The sequence below is a fragment of the Anolis sagrei genome, chromosome 5, assembly GCF_037176765.1.
Source record: "Anolis sagrei isolate rAnoSag1 chromosome 5, rAnoSag1.mat, whole genome shotgun sequence".
In the NCBI taxonomy this organism is placed as follows: Eukaryota; Metazoa; Chordata; class Lepidosauria; order Squamata; family Dactyloidae; genus Anolis; species Anolis sagrei.
This window is the reverse complement of record NC_090025.1, coordinates 128,251,621-128,272,723: the sequence shown is the minus strand read 5'-3', so window position 1 is coordinate 128,272,723 and position 21,103 is coordinate 128,251,621. Positions and strand designations below refer to the sequence as shown.

General features: G+C 40.4%; 1 protein-coding gene across 11 annotated transcripts in view; it reads right to left on the bottom strand.

The window, feature by feature from the left end:
* Positions 1-9,184: 9,184 nt before the first annotated feature.
* Positions 9,185-21,103, bottom strand: part of CADPS2 (calcium dependent secretion activator 2) — a 326,390-nt gene continuing 314,471 nt past the window's right edge. For all 11 annotated transcript variants that reach the window (XM_060777737.2, XM_060777739.2, XM_060777738.2 and 8 more), the window contains 2 exons: positions 16,958-17,062; positions 9,185-10,267 (listed from right to left, as the gene is read on the bottom strand). In XM_060777737.2, coding sequence (XP_060633720.2) covers positions 10,097-10,267; positions 16,958-17,062 — 276 coding nt within the window. In that variant the 3' untranslated portion in view covers positions 9,185-10,096. The remainder of the gene's footprint in view (positions 10,268-16,957; positions 17,063-21,103) is intronic.

Below are 21,103 nucleotides of genomic sequence, written 5' to 3'. Positions count from 1 at the left end.
ATATAATTATCATTCTATTATTGTATTCATATTATAGAATCATAGAATCATAGAGTTGGAGGAGACTTCATAGGCTATCCAATCCAACCCCCTGCCAAGAAGCAGGAAAATTGCATTCAAAGCACTCCCAACAGATGGCCATCCAGCCTCTGTTTAACCGCCTCCAAAGAAGGAGCCTCCACCACACTCTGGGGCAGAGAGTTCCACTGCTGAACAATTCTAACAGGAAGTCCTTCCTAATGTTCAGATGGAATCTCCTTTCATGTAGTTTAAATATTATTATTATTATTATTATTATTATTATAAATATAGACATAATTTCCATTCTATGTAATTATTGCATTATTATTATTAGCTGCTTTCAGTCTATATAATTATCATTCTATTATTATATTAATATATTATTATAAATATGGATCTATAATGACCATTCTGTGTAATTATTGCATTATTATCAGCTGCTTTCAGTCCATATAATTATCATTCTATATTAATAATAATAATAATAATAATAATAATGTATTATTATTAATAATATTAATATAGAATTCCTATAATGATCATTCTATGTAATTATTGCATTATTATTATTATTATTATTATTATTATTATTATTAGCTGCTTTGAGTCTCTTTGTGGAGAGAAAAAAAGCAGGGTATAAATTCAACATCATCATCAGAATGCCTGCTTTTTTCTCAGGATTGAGATGCTCAATACAGTGCCTGGGCCCTTAGATCTGCTTCCACCCTCCTGCTTGGTGCCTAACTTTCCTTTCTCTTCCTCCAAGCGTTGATTCCCGGCGGATCTGGACCCCAAAGAAACCCCCAAAGTCTGTCCTCCAGTCGCTTCCAACACGAAACAAACGCCCCATAAACCCTTTCCCATCATCACCATCGAAATAATCGGAATCATTCCTTATTGAAAGGAACCCGTTGGAGGAAAGATGCGGGCTTTTTGTCTTTGAAGAGACGCTGGAGACAAGGTTGTGTTTTTACAGGGGTATGTCGTAGGTTAATACATGGCATTGGTCCGGGTCGAGAGAGAAAAGGAGGAAACAACAACAACAACAACAACAAGAGAGGGGTAATGTGGTTTCCGGGTTTTTTTTCCGTGTCAGGAGCGACTTGAGAAACTGCAAGTCGCTTCTGGCGTGAGAGAATTGGCTGTCTGCAAGGACGTTGCCCAGGGGACGCCCGGATTGTGGGAGGCTTCTCTCATAGGGAACTGGAGTTGACAGAGGGAGCTCACCCACGCACTCCCTGGATTCGAATCTGTGACCTGTCGGTCTTCAGATTGTGGGAGGCTTCTCTCATGTCCCTGCATGGGGAGCTGGAGCTGGCAGAGAGAGCTCATCCGTGCTCTCCCTGAATTCGAACCTGTCACCTGTCGGGCTTCAGATTGTGGGAAACTTTTCTTATGTCCATGCAGTTGGGAGCTGGAGCTGACAGAGGGAGCTCATCCACGCTCTCCCTGGATTTGAACCTGTGCCCTGTCAGTCTTCAGATTGTGGGAGGCTTCTCTCATGTCCCCGCATGAGGAGCTGGAGCTGACAGAGGGAGCTCATCCACGCTCTCCCTGGATTCGAACCTGTCACCTGTCGGGCTTCAGATTGTGGGAAACTTCTCTTATGTCCCTGCAATTGGGAGCTGGAGCTGACAGAGGGAGCTCATCCGCGCTCTCCCTGGCTTTGAACCTGAGACCTGTAGGTCTTCAGTCCTGCCTGCTTGAGGCTTTAACCCATCGTGCCAGTATGTCGGTGTTTTAGGAGCATTTCCTCCTAAGGTTTCGCCTGCATCTGTGGCCGGTATCTTCCGAATCATCCTCACCATCATTCCCATAATGCCAGCTGTTGTTGGAGTGCATTTGGGGGACCTCGTGTGCTATCGTGAGCCATAACCCCTCGTGTTCTCCCTACAATACCGTGGAAGGCTTGCCAACCTTGTACAGAAGGTTTCCGTCTTTTCCCGTTCAAAGGCGCGGCAAAAATGCGCCCAGGTTGGAGAGCAAACGGAGCCAAAGCGTGCCCTTCGCTCGGCTTGGATTGGGAGTGGCGCCTGCCTCCGCCGAGGAAGAAAGAAAGAAAGGCTTGTTGGGCAAAAGGAGGCGGAGGAAGGGCCAGGGCCAGGGTCCGAAAGCAGGGGCAGCGCCTTCCCCCTCGCCTGCTTCGAGGCCTCGCCAAAGAAACGCGGCGTAAAGAGAGCCGCCGAAGCAGCCTCGCGGGTGACAGTCCCAGCCGCCCTTGAAGCCCAGTTTGCGAAGAGCAAACTCCGCTATGTTAGCAAGGAAATCTCGGCCTAACTTTCTTCCCCTCGAGGAACCCGGATTCTCGAGCTCTTCCACCGCCCTCGACAAAGGAGTCAAAGAGTTCGGAAACATGGTTTCTTCCTTTCTGTTGACATTGTTCACATGTATGGATTTCAATGACTTCTCTGTGTAGCCTGACATGGTGGTTGTGAGAGTGGTCCAGCATTTCTGTGTTCTCAAATAATACGTTGTGTCATAGTTGGTCCATCAGGTGCTCTGCCATGGCTGACTTCTCTGGTTGAAGTAGTCTGCAGTGGCTTTCATGTTCCTTGATTCTTTTGTCAATGCTGAGTTTGGTGGTCCCTATGTAGATTTGTCCATGTATATGGTAGACTCCTGCAGAAGTGAGAGGATCCCTCTTGTCCATAGTTGAACCCAGCATTTGTTGGATTTTCTTGGTGGGTCTGTAGATAGTTTGTATGTTGTGTTTCCTCATCAGCTTCCCTATGCGGTCAGTGGTTCCCTTGATGTATGTCAAGAACACTTTTCCTCTGGGTGGATCTTTGTCTTGACACTCCTGGCTTGTTCTTGATCTTGCAGCTCTTCTGATGTCTGTGGTGGTGGATCCACTGGCCTATAACGCCCAGTTTAGGTGGTTCAGTTCGTCTTGGAGAAAGTGGGATTCACAGAATCTTTTTGCATGGTCTGCCAGGGTTTTAATGGTGGGTGTTGTTATTGGGTGGGGGTAAGTGGAGGATGACTGTCCAGCATTGATTGTTAGGGAATCACCAGTTCTGTACCAGTCCAATCTGGATCCTCAAAGGGTTTTCTAGTTATCTATAATGGTGTTTCCAGACACACCTCCAAAGCTGGGTGTCTACTAGGGACACTAAGCCTGATTCTACACTGACCATATCATGCAGTTTGAACTGCATGATATGAGTCAGCATGGAACAGGCATGGGCAAACCTGAGCTGGGAGGAAGGGGGTTCTTCTCAAGCCCCTTCCTCTTCTCTATTGGAGATAGAAAGTGAAGGCCTTGGTCTGGATGAGATGGTGGATGGGAGGGAAAAATGTATCCCTTAGGCCACATATTGCCTACTCCTGATATGGAATCCTAGAACTGGAAGAGGCCTCCAAGGGCCATCCAGTCCAACCCCCTGCCATGCAAGAAGGCACAATCAAATCACCCCCTATAGACAGCCTCTGAGGAAAAGCCTCCAGAGATGGAGACTCGACCCCACTCCCAGGCAGTCTATGCTACTCTCCAACAGCGCTGACTCTCAGGAAGTTCTTCCTAATCTTTTCAGCCTTCTTTCTCTGCCATTTGAAATCGTTGCTCCTTTGTGCCCTGATTTCTAGAGGAGCAGAAAGTCAGTCTCCGCCTCCTCAATGGGGCTGTTGCATTTCATCCCTGACTACACAAGTATCTAGCCCTCAATGTGCAATTATCCTAGATAGATTAGAATGAGGGATTCCTTTTCCTAAATTCCCTGTGCATGCCTACCTCAAGAAGAGGCTCAGAAGAGGGGTTTCTCTTGCTCATCCTACATGCCACTATCTCCTCCCATTTTGAATACTTAGCAATGTGATCTCTTCAGGGAAGATGCAAATTCCTCTTTAAAGGTATTTTTTATTGCTGTGGGCTGGCCATGCAGCCTATCTCCATATTCTGGGTCTCTCTTGAGAGCAGGGCCTGAGAAAAGCATCCATCTGGGCCTGGGTTTGCCTATACCTGGTGTAGAACCAGCTGAAGAGCTGCTTAGTCCAGGGCAGTTAATAGGGGCTACAGTGGTCCCAGGATATATTGCCAGTGTGGAATTAATCCAGCCTCACGCCACTTGAACTGCCACAGCTCTATGTTCTGGAATCCTTGGTAGTTTCACAAGGTCTTGAGCCTTCTGAGCCCAAGAGTGCCAGTGCCTCCCCAAACTCCATTTCCTTCCCATCATTCCATAGCAGTGAGTCATGGCAGTTCAAGTGGAGTCCAATTGCATTGATTCTACAGTGGAATTGGTACCATGCAAAGGGAACCATTAAGAAACCACTTCTGCAGAGACCATCCATACAGTGTTGACTCCAAAAACAGAAAAGGATGCATTATGCGTTTCTAAATGGCATTATATGGTCAGTGTAGACTCATATGATAATGTTTAATTCAGTGGTTTTCAACCTGTGGGTCCTCAGTTGTTTTGGCCTACAACTCCCAGAAATCCCAGCCACTTTCCCAGCTGTTAGGATTTCTGGGAGTTGAAGGCAAAAATATCTGGGGACCCACAGGTTGAGAACCACTAGTTTAATTGCATTGAGCTGAATTATATGAGTCTACAGTGTGACTTTTTTGCAGACTTTAGTTCCGCATTTAACACAATCATCCCACATAGACGGATGTCCAAACGTATAGATCTTGGATTGTCATATTCAACATGTTCTTGGATTATGGACTTCGTGTCTGGACATTTCCAGATTGCTAGATGAGGTTCATACCTCTTCAGCTCTCATTCTCATCACTGGGACACCACAGGGCTGAGTGTTGAGTCTTCTGTTTTTCACTTTGCACAGATATGATTGTACCCACATCCATCATAACAATATGATTACCAAATTTGCAGATGATATATACAACCATGGTGGGGCTTAACTCTGAAGGGGATGAGTCTGGCCTAGAGCAAGGAGTTCCGGTGCTGGGGGTCTTTCAGCAAGATCAAAGCTTGAAAGCAACAAGTAGAAATCTGAGAGTATAATGTGTATTATGAGTAACTTGAAAGTAACAAGTTACCAGTAATGCATTTTTCTGCAGCCTGGATATAACTTGGGGAACAAAGGTGTCTTGAAGCCACATTTCACATGCCACTTAATGACTAAAGTGCCAGTTATTATATTAAGTCATGGTTTTTAGTTAATTTCAAATATTATTTTTAGAGAGGCACTTTGATAGGCTTGTCCATAGAAAACTTTCAGGTTTTATGCCATTTTCTTATGCATTCTGAAGATTTTCACCCCTTAAAAAGGAGAAAAGGAAGTAAACAACAGTGTAAGAACTAATAATAATGTTACAATTATTCTGACCAAACAGGCCTAGAATACCTGCTTGGCCCTAGAAACCCACTAGGTGACCTCAGGCAAGTAAATATTCTTTCAGTCACAGAGGAAGATAAAGGCTTCCCTTCTGAATAAATCTGGCAAAAAAAAAAAAAAAACTTGTCATAGGTTTGGCTTTGGATTACCATAACTCAGCAGCTACTTGAACACACACAACTAGAACAAACATTTAAATTAAATGAGAAAGACTGAAGTATAAAAGCAGAACATGAATTTGTGAATTTGTACACTTTCAGTATTTTCTAATGTTCCGGGCTAGGAGGAAGGACAAGAAATAGGATGCCCTACAGCTGTCAGACTGTGACTTCTCTCATTCCCAGCTAAGCCAATAATGAGATTTGATGGGAGCTATAGTCCACCAATATTGGAAAAGAGTGAGAGTGATAAGAAGTAGCCAAGGAAGCTCCCATTGGACACAAGTGTATGGTAACAAAGCAGTCAAGCCCCCACACCCAGACCCCTAGTTGTTGTTATTATTTTTACCCTGCTTTTTTGCTCCCAAATGAGACTCAGAACAACCACCTGTGATGCCCGAGTGTTTGACTTATGTGAATGTCACCATCAAAGCACATGGGAGAGGAGAAGGAAGAGACATATTCCTTGTCTAAATTAGGGCAAATTTCCATGAAGCATGGAGGGTGAGAAAGGAGCCATGCAAATAAATTCCATGTGGTATTTGTACCTACACCCCAACGGTACAGCTGAATATAACAATAAACTCTGTTTATTTGTGTAGGTAGCTTCTGATTGTACTTTGCAAGAAAGCATTTTATGTAGCAGTCAGTGGTGCCTTGGTTTCCCCCCTGCAGATGTCACAAAAATTTAATGTGCAGATTTTATAAATGTGGATTTAATGTGATGTGTGGGAATGAATGGAAAAAATGTATGGAGCTAATAATTTTGGAAACACCAGTAAAAGACCCAGGCCTGCAATGACTAACTACCTGCTTGCTGGACTATAATTCAAAGTTGCGAATGAGAAATGAAAAGTAAACACTGATAAGAACTGGGACAGTGATAACAGAAATGTTTACAACATTCCTTATGTTAAGAAGGAAGTCAACACAAGCCTTGTGTTTGTCAATACCAATCAAGAAAAATCAACATCTGGCCAGGAAACTGAGATGGAGCCAGGATGGAAGACGTCTATAATTAATTTACAACTTTGGGACTACATCAGCAGAAAATTCCCATAAAAGACTGAGTCTAATAATGCTCAAAGTGTGGCAGACCTGAGGAGTCTGTTCCACCTGCTATGCTCTACTCCACAGGAAGGAGAGAGACAGTGTACCTAGGGATAGTGGCAGATTTGCACAAGAGCAGTCTGGTCAATTTGGGGCTTCTTTCTCAAGGGAAGAGGAAGAAGTGCACTTTTGGAGTCTTCGATTTTGTGCAGGCAGTCAGGTTTTATTTTATTTATTTATTTACAGCATTTTTACCCCGCCCTTCTCAACCCCGGGGGACGGGACTGCTGTGTGGAAAACACAGTTTGCATTTTGGAGTTTTGAAGTTATGGAACTATGCATTGACAGGCTGCAGGAAAGCAGGGCCTGGCCTAACAGGTGCTTCTCCAAGGAGGGAGAAAATGATATGGTAATATTTGAATGCCTGAGGGTGAATGTGTGTACATGTGGTGTGAATCTTGAGTGAAAATGTAATTCCCCTTTGTTTGTATGTTAGCCAATGAAATTGTAAATCCAATGTAGTTGCATAGAATTTGTTTTTTGTATGTCCAATGTCATTCTTTGTCTAAATGTTTTTCTGTAATCTGATGTACCTTCTCACACTGGAAATTGCAATAAAAATAACCTATGCTTTAAAGTTATTGAAAAGTCATTCATGATACAGACGGAGGGTGCTTCTCTAGACAGTGTTCCTTGAATTCTGTGTTTTTCTCCCAAAATGGTCAGAAAACTGATGGAAGAAATAGTGAGAAAACACGGTTACAATTGGAAGATGTTGTTGCTCTTCCTTCAATATACCAGTTTGTGAATACAGTGGAGTGGTTTCATGTTCAGAGCCTCACCTTGAAATGTCCGCAGCCTCTCCCATACTTCTAACATCACCACTAGTGGGGCAGTCTGAAGTTCATGATCAAATGAACACTCGAATAACCTGTGTTCTGTAGACTGGTGTGAAAAAAAATCTGTTTTATGCCTTTGGGAGTGGCAGGTCAAGCAAGTGCTGGATCCAAAAACAGTTTGAAGAAGCCAGCTTGCATTTGAAATAGCATACAGTTAATCCCGAGTACATTGGACTGATTGAAACATCTCCCATGGGGAGGTTACTAAAAGCCGCTTCCATTATCCATATGGTGCCACTCCACATTCACACACTGAAGCCTTTTGAGCTTCCTGCTATTTGAATGAAGATTTTAAATGCAGAAAGCAGCAGAACATTACTTTTAAGCAAATTTGCTTTACAGACATATCGCAAAGGTGGGAGATGGAAGCATGCTTGTATTCTTATAGGGGAGAAGACTTTCCACTCGGACTTAACAGGCCTAAGGAGTACCTGGAACAGTCCTGTCTTGAAACTATACTGCGCAAGCTCCTTCCCCACAAGTTTCAGTATTTATTACTCTTCAAACTGCTGGTTGTTTTATTATGTTGTCTTATGTTATGATGATAATGTTATTTTATTGCATTGTGTTTTTAATCTATGTCTGTTCAGGCAAGCCACCCCAAGTTCCTTCGGGGAGATGGAGGAGGGGTACAAAAATAAATTATTATTATTATTATTATTATTATTATTATTCTATCCATTTGCAGTTTTAAAAGCAGCTGTCTGGGGGAATTCAAATCAGACTTTTTGCATGCTTGCTGCTGGGAAATTTCTCTCTAACATTATCTATGAAAGTTAAAAACAGAAACCAGAACTTAGCCAACATCTATCGGCTCAAAAACTCCAACTCCTACAGTTTGTTTTTGGCAAAGCACATTTTGTGTTCAATGCCTACTTCTGTACAATCACCTGTGAAGGGGCCCCGAAGAGTGAAGAAAGAGTGCAGAAAGAATAATTAACTTGGTACGATCACTCAATATTGCCGGAAATCTTTGGTTCTTCCTGACATCTCCTGGGAACAGCAAAGGTTGCTCCAGAAGAGAGATCAGAGGAGGCAAAGTTGGACCCAGATGCATTTCTCTTACTGTCATATTTGTGAAGATGCTTTGTAAGAACCTAGGATATTTTGCTTGCCCCTTTCCTCCCACTAAATAGCTCTATTTTGAGTTCTCAAGGAATGAAGAGTAATTGCCACTTCTAGGAGGAGCCAAGTCCTGTCGAACTGCAACTTGTTTGCCCTTGTTCTGCACAGTTTACATGAGCGCTTAAAAACAAAGCAAAGCAAAACAAAACAAAAAAACCCCTCTTGAAAGCTTGCTACTTTTCAATCCTTCAAGTCTTTGTGCTTGTAGAACAAGCCGTGAAGTTCCATGACCTGTCTTTGCAAAGAACTGCTGCATAAGCCACAGAGATTCTGAATTGTTCAAGGAATTCACTGGCGTAAAACACTTCACTGCTAAATTAAGGCCAGACATTTAGGGTCAATAGGAACATAAGTAACTCTCCCCTCCAGAATTCTTTGTGCAGTACTCTTCCAGATGCCTATGGAACCATTCAAGCTGTTCATCAATAGGCAGAGAGATGTATGCATTTTATGTGAAGATATGGAGAAGCAAAAATGCTATAACAAACTCCATCACACAACAAAAAGAACTTAACGACTGAATACAACCTTGTATATTCCATGTATCTAACACTTTCCATTTCCCTTGAATGTAAATGAAAATAAGGGGTTTTCGTTTTGGAAAACTTACAGAACAGACACTCAAAACAGTTTCGGGAAACTGCACTTTATTCTTAAATCTCTCCCCTTTCCAAAACCCCCTCCCAAACAGGATGTCAAGTGATTTCAAATATTGCAAACATCTTTTAATTTTTTGAATTTTATACAAATGGGAGCTAGATACAGAGTCGGTCATGACAAAACAAGGGTGTCTTTATTGCCTGGGTGTTTTCACAGAGACATAGAAATACTGAAGGCAAGCTTCCTAACATCCAACAAGATGAGAGTTATCAAATTTGCAAGAGAGATGAAGATGGAACACTTAGAACTGTGTTTGTCTGTGCTTTCCTGGCAGTTCTGATACTCTTTCTGCCATTTTACACAATGGAATCAAAGCACGAGGAACCAAAAGTAAGAATTTCAATGCACTTCACCCAATGACGAAGGAGGAAAAATGCAATCCCCTCCACCCCCCCCTCCCCAAACAATAGCAACAAAACATGGATAATACAGACAGGATTGCAAACCTAGCAAGTGACACAGTGTTTGCTTTGAACAATGAGACCAAAGACTTTCCAAGAATGACTGCCTGTTGAGTTGCATGATATACAAAGTTTGTGTTTTGATCAGAGCATGCCCTTTCTTCAGTGAAGTTACGGGGAAGAGACGGCAACGCTACAAACAAAAAGGGACGAAGCACAAGTGGAGCTCACTCTCCATGCTGGCATTCTCACAGTGCAAAGCAAAGCCACACAGTAAACAAAACATGGACAAAAAAATCCATCGTGTTCCAAACGTCTTTGCCCCTCCTCCCATTTTTCATCCCATCTTTTCAGAGGCCTTTTAAAAAAATCTCTTTCAGGTGGGATGAATTTACTTTGTAGTATTGGGGCATTAAGGCAAGAACCATAGATGTAATGATGAGAACAAGTCAGGAAAACAAAACATGAAAGATGCAGAAAGTCAGCCTTCTTCTTCATCACTGTCCTTCATAGTGATACCTTGAAGTCCACCCCCACTGGACACGGACACTGTGGCTTCTTCTACTGTAAGTCGGCTATGGACTGTATCATAGGTTTTACTGTTTAGAGTTCCTTCCAACACCCCCTGCAGCCTAAAGTCTCGATAGGTCTTCTGTAGAAAAAAATAAATAAGAGTAAAGTAGTTTCAGTAAGAGGCTTGGGTACTTGGACTGGGTTGTGGCGCAGCTGGTTGGGAGTCAGCTGCACTACTGACAGAGAGGTCATGAGTTCGAAATCAGCCTGGGTTGGAGTGAGCTTCTGGCCATTTGTCTAGCTTGCTGTCGACCGTTGCAGCCCGAAAGACAGTTGCATTTGTCAAGTAGAAAATTTAGGTATCGCTTATGCGGGGAGGCTAATTTAACTAATTTACAATGCCATAAAAACTTTCCAGCAACATGCAAAAGAATGAGGTAGTACTCCATTGGTGTCACAAGTGGATGGTGAAGAGACAGCTCCCCTGGTGGCCGGAATTCAAAAAGCATACTCTCATGAAGCTGGAATGTTAAATAGCCTCTGTGTTTCTGTCTAAATATGTTGTGTGTCTATGGCATTTAATGTTTGCCATGTATATGTGCATTGTGATTCATCCTGAGTCCTCTGTGGGGTGAGAAGGGTGGAATATAAATACTGTAAACAAACAAACCAATAAATAAATACTTTCCTGTATTTGGTAATGTTTGGAACAAATATAACAATTTTGGTATTATTTTTAAGGCTCTGATTTTATCCACACTTGTTAATGTTTTTCTTTCCCGTTTCTTGAATTGTTTCTCTATTACTTTCCATAGTTTCTTATAATTCCCCTTAACTATATTCTTTGGGTTTTTATATATCCATATTCCTAAGTATTTTAACTTCTTTAATCCTAATCTCTATCCTGAGTTTTTTCCTAATCTCCAATTGTTCCCTTGGTGGGGTATTAAGACACAAAATCTCTGATTTATTAATGTTAACATATAATCCTGATAAATTCTTGAATTCCTCCAATTTTTAAATCAAATCTTTCACCATAAATAATGGTTAACTTGTAATAACAACAGCATCATCTGCAAAGAGATTTAATCTTATCTTTTCCTTCTCTATTCCTTCCTCCTCTATTTTATAACCTGTCCAATTAGTGCTATCTCAGATATTATTAGCTAATATTTCTACAGCTATTACAAATAGATTTGGTGATAATGGACACCCTTGTTTTGTCCCATTTGTAATTGGAATTTCTCCCATTCTTCCATCGGTCACCCATTCTTGATGTGCAATTACTGTACAATTGTTGCAGTGTTTTGCAAAACATTTCTCCTATGTTCAATTTCTGACACAATCTTAACACAAATTTCTGATTAACTTTATCATAAGCTTTAGAGACATCCAGTTTAAGAATTCCCATTTTTTTCTTATTTGAATTTGCATGATCCATTGCAATTACCACATTTTTATTGGATTCCCGGTTCTTCCCTTCAAAAATCTATATTGATCTTTAATTATTTTGGCATTATTGTTTCCAATCTATTCACCACAGTTTTAGTAAATGTTTTATAATCCTGATTTCATAAGCCAACAGGCCTATACGACCCTGTCTGTGTTAAGTCTCTTCCCCTTTTTTTTGATATTGTAATGATTTCTGATAACTTCCCTATGCCTCCCTTTTCTCTTGGAATAGTTTAATTGGACATGGATTGAAGGCCTGCCCTTTGTGAAGGCATTAAATGGCCATGAGAAACATTCCCATTTTATATCTTGCAGCAACTTTCAAGGGACTCAGTGTTTAGAGGCAGTAACTTTCAAAGAACTCAACATTTAATCTCCAATTAAAGGATTTATTTGAGATCCTTTCATTAGGATATCAGCAATAACATCTTCAGCTTGATTTTTTTGTCACAGAAGATGGATGGCATATAATAATGTTACAAAAGAGACCAACTTTATAAGTAGATATGAAAGAGTTATCGGCTCCAAAAGCTTCAGGCATCAGTGCCAAGGCATGCTGAGAAGCAAGGACATCCATTTTAAAAACATTTTGTTCATTCTGGGAGCGTTTTATATTTATATATATATATATATGATATTAGTCACCTAGAGTCCCTATAACAGGAGAAAGGAAAGGTAAGAATAAAGTAAATAAAAATCAATCAATATTTTTTCTCCTGAGTGTTTTTTGGCAATATTACATTTTATATGAGGAAGAAACCCATACACTTCAACATTTGTATTTTCCCCACATGTTTTCAGAAGAATGAAGTATTACATCCCACCAGGTAGTCACACCCTGGTGAACTGCAACCATCTAGTGCCCCTTCTACACTGCCATATAATTTGGATTATCAAAACAGATAATCCAGATTATTTGCTTTGAACTGTGTTATTTGAGTCTACAATGCCATATATTTAAGTTAAAAGCAGATAATCTGGATTTTATATGGCAGTATAGATGGGGCCTAGTTCTTCATGGTGGTTCCTCTCAACAAAAATTTTCTGGAGAAGGGTTTTTGGAGAACCATCTTGCATTCGTGGGATGGAAGAAAAAGCAGGTACAACTTGGCCGGTTCTCAGGAATAGCCTGAGTCAACTCCCATTCTCCAATTCCTTCTCAAACTGCTATGCACAGTATTAAGAGAATAATTTAATTGAGTAGATAACTGTGTTCTGTGTTGTCGAAGGCTTTCATGGCTGGAATCCCTGGGTTGCTAATTGTTTTCCAGGCTGTATGGCCATGTCATACAGGAGAGAATGCTTCTGCGACATGGCCAAACAGCCTGGAAGACTCACAGCAACCCGGTGTTGTAATTGTATGGAATTACTGTTTTTCTTCTTCTCTCTGACAATGAACTATCTATAAAAGAAATGCTGCTATAATAGGTGATAGACTTGTTGCATTCTGTAATGGTACATGCCACAAAACAAAGATGCACAAGGGCAGAGAGCTTTACTGCTTGAAGACTCTCTTTTCTGACTTGTAGAGTCAAGAGAAAAGAGCTATATCAACGGTTTTCGTGCATGATTACTTGTCAGTTACAATCTGACCCATATCTTTATGCTAAATGGAGTAATCCTAAACTGAAGTTTCAATGCTGTCCTTCTTAGGAAAGAGATGGGTTGGCTGTGAGGTTTGTCCTTCAATCAATAGATACTATTCCAGATCAATAATACTTCCAAATGTCAGTACAGTAATCTATTACTTATGGGTATAAAAGGTAAAGGCTTCCCCTTGACATTAGGTCTAAGCCAGCATTGTCTGTAGATGCCTCTAAGGTCATGGGGCCGGCATGACTGCATGGAGTGCTGTCAAGGTGGTACCTATTAATCTACTCACATTCGCAAGTTTCCAAACTTGCAGAAGCTGGGGCTAACAGTGGGAGCTCGCTCAACTTCCCGGATTTGAACTGCTGACCTTTTGGTCAGCAATTTCAGCACCTCAGCAGTTTAAACCTCTGTGCCACTGGGGCCTACTTATGGCTATACTATGTCAATATTTGCAATATTGACAATTGCTACAGCTTTTGGTGTCTGTCTTATGGGCCATCAGCTTTGAGTGCTTCAGTCACTCCTGCTGTGATGGAAATATTAATTATCTTCTCATATATTCTTTTAAATGATGGAATGTAACTGATAGTCAATGTTGGATTTTGCATGCTCTTACTATTGCCAAAAGACTCAATAGTTAGAATACCTCATTGTTGAAGCTACTACTCATGAATGTATATTTTGAAAAGTCAATTTCAAAAAAATATATGTTTTGGTAAATATGGTTAGCTCTCATGTGCATGCCTGCCCCATGTTTATATTCTACATTCTTCTTCTCCTTTTATCACTTTCCTTCTTTCCTCCCCCTTTCCTTATAATCAAGCTTTCAGAAATCAGTCCAAAAATAGGGAAGCATTGCACTGAAAACAAAAAAGCACCATGCTTCACAGTAAGTCCTGAGACTATGGGAGCCCCCAGTGGCACAATGGGTTAAACCCTTGTGCCGGCAGGACTGAAGACCAACAGGTCAGAGGTTTGAATCCAGGGAGAGTGTGGATAAGCTCCCTTTGTTAGCTCCAGCTCCCCATGCAGGGATGTGAGAGAATCCTCCCACAAGGATGGCAAAACATCAAAATATCCGGGTGTCCCCTGGGCAACGTCCTTGCAGACGGCCAATTTTCTCACACCAAGTGAGAGTTTCTCAAGTCGCTCCTGACACACACACATAAAAATGATAATATGAATACCGATGCCTTAAAAAGTGTTTGATTGTTTTAAACAGTAGTTTATATTTCTAAAGCGAAGAGACTTAGATGATCTAGATGACTTTTTCAAGCTTGTTTGAATGATACTTTTAATTATTAGACCAAGGGTACATGTACATAATAAATTACGTAATGTATTATTGTTTTCATATGTTGTTTTTTATTTTATGTATTATGTATTCTATGTATGGCACCTTTGTGTGCTATTTTGTAAGGTGCCCTGAGTCCCTATGGGAGATGGCGGTGGGGTGGTGGTTGTTGTTGTTGTTATTATTATTATTATTAGTATTATTATTACACTGAGGAATTAATGCAGTTTGACACCATTATGAACCAACTATGAAATCTTGGGATTTGTAGTTTGGTGAGGCAGCAGGAGTCATTGGTAGAGATTGCTCAAACCGTGTAAAATTACAATTTCCCTGATTCTATAGCATTCGGCCATGGCAGTTATAGTGGTGTCAAACTGTTAATTCTGCAGTGTAGATCCACTCCAAGTTCATCCAACTGTTATGCCAGCATTCAAGTGCGTGCTCTAATGGAGACCCAATAACACTGCAAGTATCTACAGCCACTTGGGTCTTGCACATTACGGAAGAGCATGCAGGCACATTAGTCCTTCTAAACTTTCAAAATGCCTCTGAAGTGGATGCCAATTTGATGCCAATTTGATGTGTATTTTATGATTCCTTCAGCTGAAAGCTTGATTAAAAGCCCCTTTCAAACCACTCTGAATATAAAAGTATATCCATTTGGTAAAACTTAGATTCATATAACGAAAAATATAAAATCATAAAATAATTCTATAACCTTCAATTAACACATTAATTCCCTTGTATCTTCATATATCAGCACCATTTACAGTTTAGCAATAGTGCTTGGACGTTCGTCTTTCTGTCAATCTCCATTTGTGTATGTTCTGTTACTGCCCCTGGTAAGCGTTCAAACCACTAAATCACTTCAGCGATCACTTGTTAAATGGCCTTTAGTGTTTATGTTCTGCAACATATTGGCCTCAGGGGTCATGTTTATTGGACCCTAGCAGCTTATCCAATTTGATTTATACACCATTCTGGAGTTTACCAGATCATCACCAGATCATCTTCCAATTTTTTAAAATGATGGCTGAATCAATGTTCTCTGGTCTCTTCTAGTTAACTGCACCAGTTTGTTTGCATTGCAAATGGAAAAAAATGTGAACAAATATACTAGTTTGCCTCTGCTGAAGCACAAGCAAATGTCTCATTCAATCCTTTGGGAGCTATTACTGAATTATTGAGACTAAGATCATAGGATCTAATCTAATCTTCACTGGACAGTTTTATTCTAATCCTTCACCTCTGTGAAGTGCTTGGAATAGTTAGGTGAAATTACTGTAAAAATACATAAGAATATATGCACGTAACAGCACAAGTAATTATTATTTTTACATTTAGAGAACAACTCCCGATATCCATGGGGGATAACGTATCTTATATTTGTTCACATATGTGAAACAAGGGATAAAAGCTAACCCAATTGAAGTAGAGGACTAGAAAAGGTCTAGAGAGGACCCGTTTTGCTGGGCATGAATAATTTTGTTTTTCATGTCTTGAGAAACTGCAAGTCACTTCTGGTGTGAGAGAATTGGCTGTCTGCAAGGACATTGCTCAGGAGATGCCTGTATGTTTTTGATATTTTACCATCCTTGTGGAAGGCTTCTCTCATGTCCCCATGTGGGGAGCTGGAGCTGACAGAGGGAGCTCATCCGCACTCTCCTCGAATTTGAACCTCCGACCTGCTGGCACGAGGTCTTAACCCATTGCACCACTGGGGCAGTGTGAATAAATGACACTGCACATATTGGGGTAGCATTGTGGTGTCAAAAGAAAACATGGTTGTTGGTTTTGGAATACCAGTAATTATTGAAAATAACAGGAACCTGGAAACATATGATAGAATCTCAGTCCATGCTTCAGAATGGAAAAGTATTATGCATCTATGATGCGTTCAAAAAATAAGGAATTCACCATAGTTTATATCCCATGCATACATATTATATCTAAATGCCTAAAAACTCCAATTAAATGACACCAGCTTTTGTAGATGCCTCTATGTATACATTATCCAAAGTTTCACTTGCTAATCCACCCACATTGTTTCACTATACATTGGGGATCTTATTTAGGATTAAGGTAATCGAGTTATTACTAACCATGGTAAAGTGTTACATCTTTGCAGGTCTAACTCAATAATGACAAGCAAAGAATTGTTTCCTATCTCTTGCTATTTACGAGTATCATTGTAAATACTCTCTGAGCCAAATGGCAACAGTTTTTAATCATGAAAGTATCAGAAACATTGATTATTCCACAGATATATAAACCTTTTTTCCTAGTTCCAACAGACCTCACTACCTCTGAGGATGCTTGCCATAGATGCAGGCAAAACGTCAGGAAAAAATGCCTTTAGAACACGGCCATATAGCCCGAAAAACCTACAACAACCCAGTGATTCCGGTCATGAAAGCCTTCGACAATACATTGATTATTTGTTTCCATTTAGAGTGCAGTACTGCAATCAAATCCAAGCAGACTTACCTTCACTATTTTGATGAGTGTCTTCAGTTGGTAGATATGAAGCTGGAGCTCTAATCTATCAGCCAGCCACACACATATGACTTTCATGGAGTTGCTGTACCATTGCTGCAAAAAAGGAGGTAATGGGGGACAATTAAGTTCAGCACTATTCATTTAGCAGATTTGGCAGTGAGTGACAAACAACCATTTGAAATGACTACAGATCAGCACTTGAAGTCAATAATGCCTTCATTCCTGTCACTAAAATTGCCAGTGTTATTGCTGGGAAATTGGCTAACTTGACCCGAATTGGTCTTCGCATGAATTAACATTAGTGAAAAGGGTTGTCTTTGATCTGTGCCATTAGTTACCTACAGGTTAAAAAAAGGGTATTAAATACACACTTACACAAAATCACCGTTTACTGAAAACAGTAGGGAAAGGAAGCTTATTTACAGAGAAGAAAAAATGCAAGCCTTGTAAATTTCACACACAAAAAAGGGAAATGAAATATAATCGATGAAACTATCTGATGATGAAACACAACCCCTGCAGTTCTTATAGCTCACAATGTCTTACTGAAAAGTGTAATAAAAAGGAGGGTAGAGACAGACCTCTACTGCTTTGGGACGGAACAAAATATTCCTCTGCAATTTGATATTTCTTTGATAGATCTCTGAGATCCACATTCATGTCCATCAATATATTTTAAAATCTTAACATCATTGCACAACTTGATGAACCCCGAGTGTCTGAAGACATCTTCCATTACAGCTAAAGACAAGATAAATTTCCTCCATCTCCTGATTTCTATTCCCTGTCTGCGATGTCTTGCCTGATGAAAAGATCTGAAGGTCTTTGTTTTCACATATTTTTCTAATTTCTTGGTTGACTTAACACAACACAGATTTTAGAATTTGTCTATGCCAGTGGTTCTCAACCTGTGGATCCCCAGGTGTTTTGGCCTACAACTCCCAGAAATCCCCACCAGTTTACCAGCAGCAATGGTTTCTGGGACTTGAAGCCCAAAACATCTGGGGACCCACAAGTGGAAAATCACTCATCTAGGCCATCTCTGCTTTTAAAAAGTTTAGCTACTGCCTTCTCAGGCCCATGGGAATATATCAAAGATCACAGTGTGGTTAGGAAAAAGGGAGTGCATTACGTTCATCTTTGGCCATTTTATGTGCTTCTACTTTCCTGTCTCTTGTATATAATGACTACTATTTCGTTCACTCACATTTCATATTATTATCTCAATAATAGATGTGATCTCTTGGTTAATTTATGTTCTCCAGGTAAAGAGAAAGGATAGGAGGCAACCACCCCATTGACTGTAAGGAAAAATGACCATGAAAGCTGGAAAGACCACAGTGCTCTTAAAGTTTGGCTACAGTTTGAGGGCTGGAAGTGGAACTTCAGACAGTAATGTAACATATGTTGGACTAGGACTTCATTCTGAGTACATGTGAGTAGTGTAACTAGGATTCATTAAATAGTGCCTTCTCAATGTGTTACATAGACAAAGCAAACATACCTATATATTGGGAGTTATTCATTAGGTAGATTCCTTTTTGTAGTCACTTACTAGTTTGATTATGTTCTTTCCTTCTCCTTCAGTCTTTCTGTGTAGAAGGGAGGGAGGAAACAACAATGTGGCGCTCAAGAGCAAAGCTGTGGGTACTTGCAGTCCTCTAAGCCATATGTTTCAAATGCAAGCCTCATGGCCTGAATCTGGCCCAACACCATATCATTTTATGTGGTCCACAAGGCTTTCAATGCCACAGTTACATAGCTACATTTATACAGTTTGGCAATGACAAACAGCTCTTTGAAGGCAATCATAAGGCTGATGCAGCCCATGGTAAAAATGAGTTTGGCATCCCTGCTCTAAGCCTATCTTCATATGTGAGAGTATGTGTGTGATTTCATTCTGTTGTTGAAGTAAGATTAAGCTATCTTGGTGATCAACTTCTGTATGCAGGTATTCCAGTTCAGCTTTCATCTCAGGCAGCAAAATGTCTTGGGTTATTCCTTCTATAGGAAGCCTAATTTCTACCCATACCAAAATGATTTTAATAGCTGCACAGTTAAACCAGAGAGCTGAAGACAATGTATACAGTCAAATACCTGCTACCTGTACGAGTCAAGAGAAACTAAATGAGAGCTGCACAACAACTACTTATTTTAGTACAGCTTGCAAAGAGGGAGGGCCTGAAATTTGCATCCCAAAGCAGTGCCTTGTCTATACTATTTGCCAGATATACTCATTTTGCAACTTCTTAGCTTCTTACAGTAATATGTTTTCTGGACAGCAGACCAAGAAGATCTCATCTAAAAATGTTAGACAGTCAACCTAGAAAGCCAGTGCTAAGATTTGCACATAGAATCTACACTTCTATGAAAATGGGAGTAATGAAAATATAATATCTGACTTTGGGGATGGGTGAAATGAGCAAAAGAAAATTGCTGGGACTGAACCAGGAAGTTACTCTGCCTGTCTATGGGATTTATATAGCAAATATTGATTTGTATACAGCGGTGCAAATGTGCTTAGCTTCAGGACTGTAACATGTTTACATTGAGAAAAGGAACTTTCTTGTTGCTATGGAAAACAGGATACTGACTGGAAAGGTGTTTGGTATGATGCAATAAGGCTTTCCTTAAATCACAGAATTGAAAGTTGGCAAGGACTGCAAATGATTAGCTTGCTCCATGCTATTTAATGTGGTAATCGGTGCATCATAACTGATCTGTGAGCCATCGCTGCCAGTCTGTGGAGAGTTTACAGGAAAGAGACAGTTGTAACCAATAGACCCAAATGTGATAACTGCATATTAGATGGAAAAAATGCTAGTTTCCCACATCACACAGCATGACAAGCAGTTATCTAGTTTATTCTGCCAATACCAGAACCCATGGTTACAGCATCTCTGCCAGATGCCCATCCAGCCTCTGTTAAAATATACCAATGTCCACTATCGTCTAAGGCAATTCATCCCACTATCTACCAGCTCCTCCTATCAATAATGTTTTTGTTTAATTTTAATCTATTTTCTTGTAATTTGAATAAACTGACTTATTTTCTACCCTGTGGAGCATCAGAAACAAACCTTTTCAATATTCCGTGTGATATCCCTTCAAATATTTTTAAATGACTTTGACCACTTTGTCTTTTGACTCCAGATTGAACACATCCAGTTCTCTCAATTGTTCCATACAGGGCTTGATTTCTAGATATTTTGCCATCTTGATTACTCTCTCCTGGATATGCAATAAATTCATGGCTATTTTTCTAAAACTCTGGTGCTTAGTACCTGACCCCAGCACTCCAGCTGACCAAGTAGACTAGTATTACTATTATTTATTTTAATCTGTCAATATACTTCTGTTGCTGTCCTCTAGGATTTCATTTACTTGTTTTTCTCCTTTCTCATAGTATTGAAAGGTAGTCTTCTACAGACTTCATCAGACAGTCCTGGTGTTGTTTTCATGTGCTGTAGAAACAAAGCCCCACGGAGGCCACCAGACATCATAACAGCACGTCTGGTGGATGTCCATTTATGCAGTGCATGGAAATCCCAAGACTGTTTTCAGGAGTTGGGTGTTACTTGATTCCTGAATGAAGAATGTGAGGGAAAACAGGGAAAAGATGGGGTAAGATGCAAAAAGAACATGGGATGGCTGGCCACCCTACAAAACGGGATAAGATGGAAGGGAACAGGATAAGATTATTCCCTATGCTTTCCCACTCTAAATGCAATGAGTTCCTATGGCCTTTGCATTTTTCCTGTCATGCGGTCAAAGCAGGGGCATTCATCCTGCCATTGTACATATCATAAAATCTTTATTGCTGCTGAAATTAATTTTTGTCCAGTTTGATGATCTGTTAAAGTAATTTGGAACCCCAATTCTGTCTTCTCAGGTGTTAGCTATCCCTTCCAGTTTGACGTGATTGGTAAATTTGATCACCATCCCTAGTATTTTTTTATTCAAGCTATTTATACAATGTTGAATAACACTGGGGCCAGGACAGACTGCACCATAATGTTGTATACACAAGGGAGAGACTCGTGTTTTGGCTGGGCTACCAGAAGAGAGACAGAATGTGTTTTGATCCCAGGTCTATTGCCAATCTGCAGGATCTTGATAAAGCTGCATGTATGT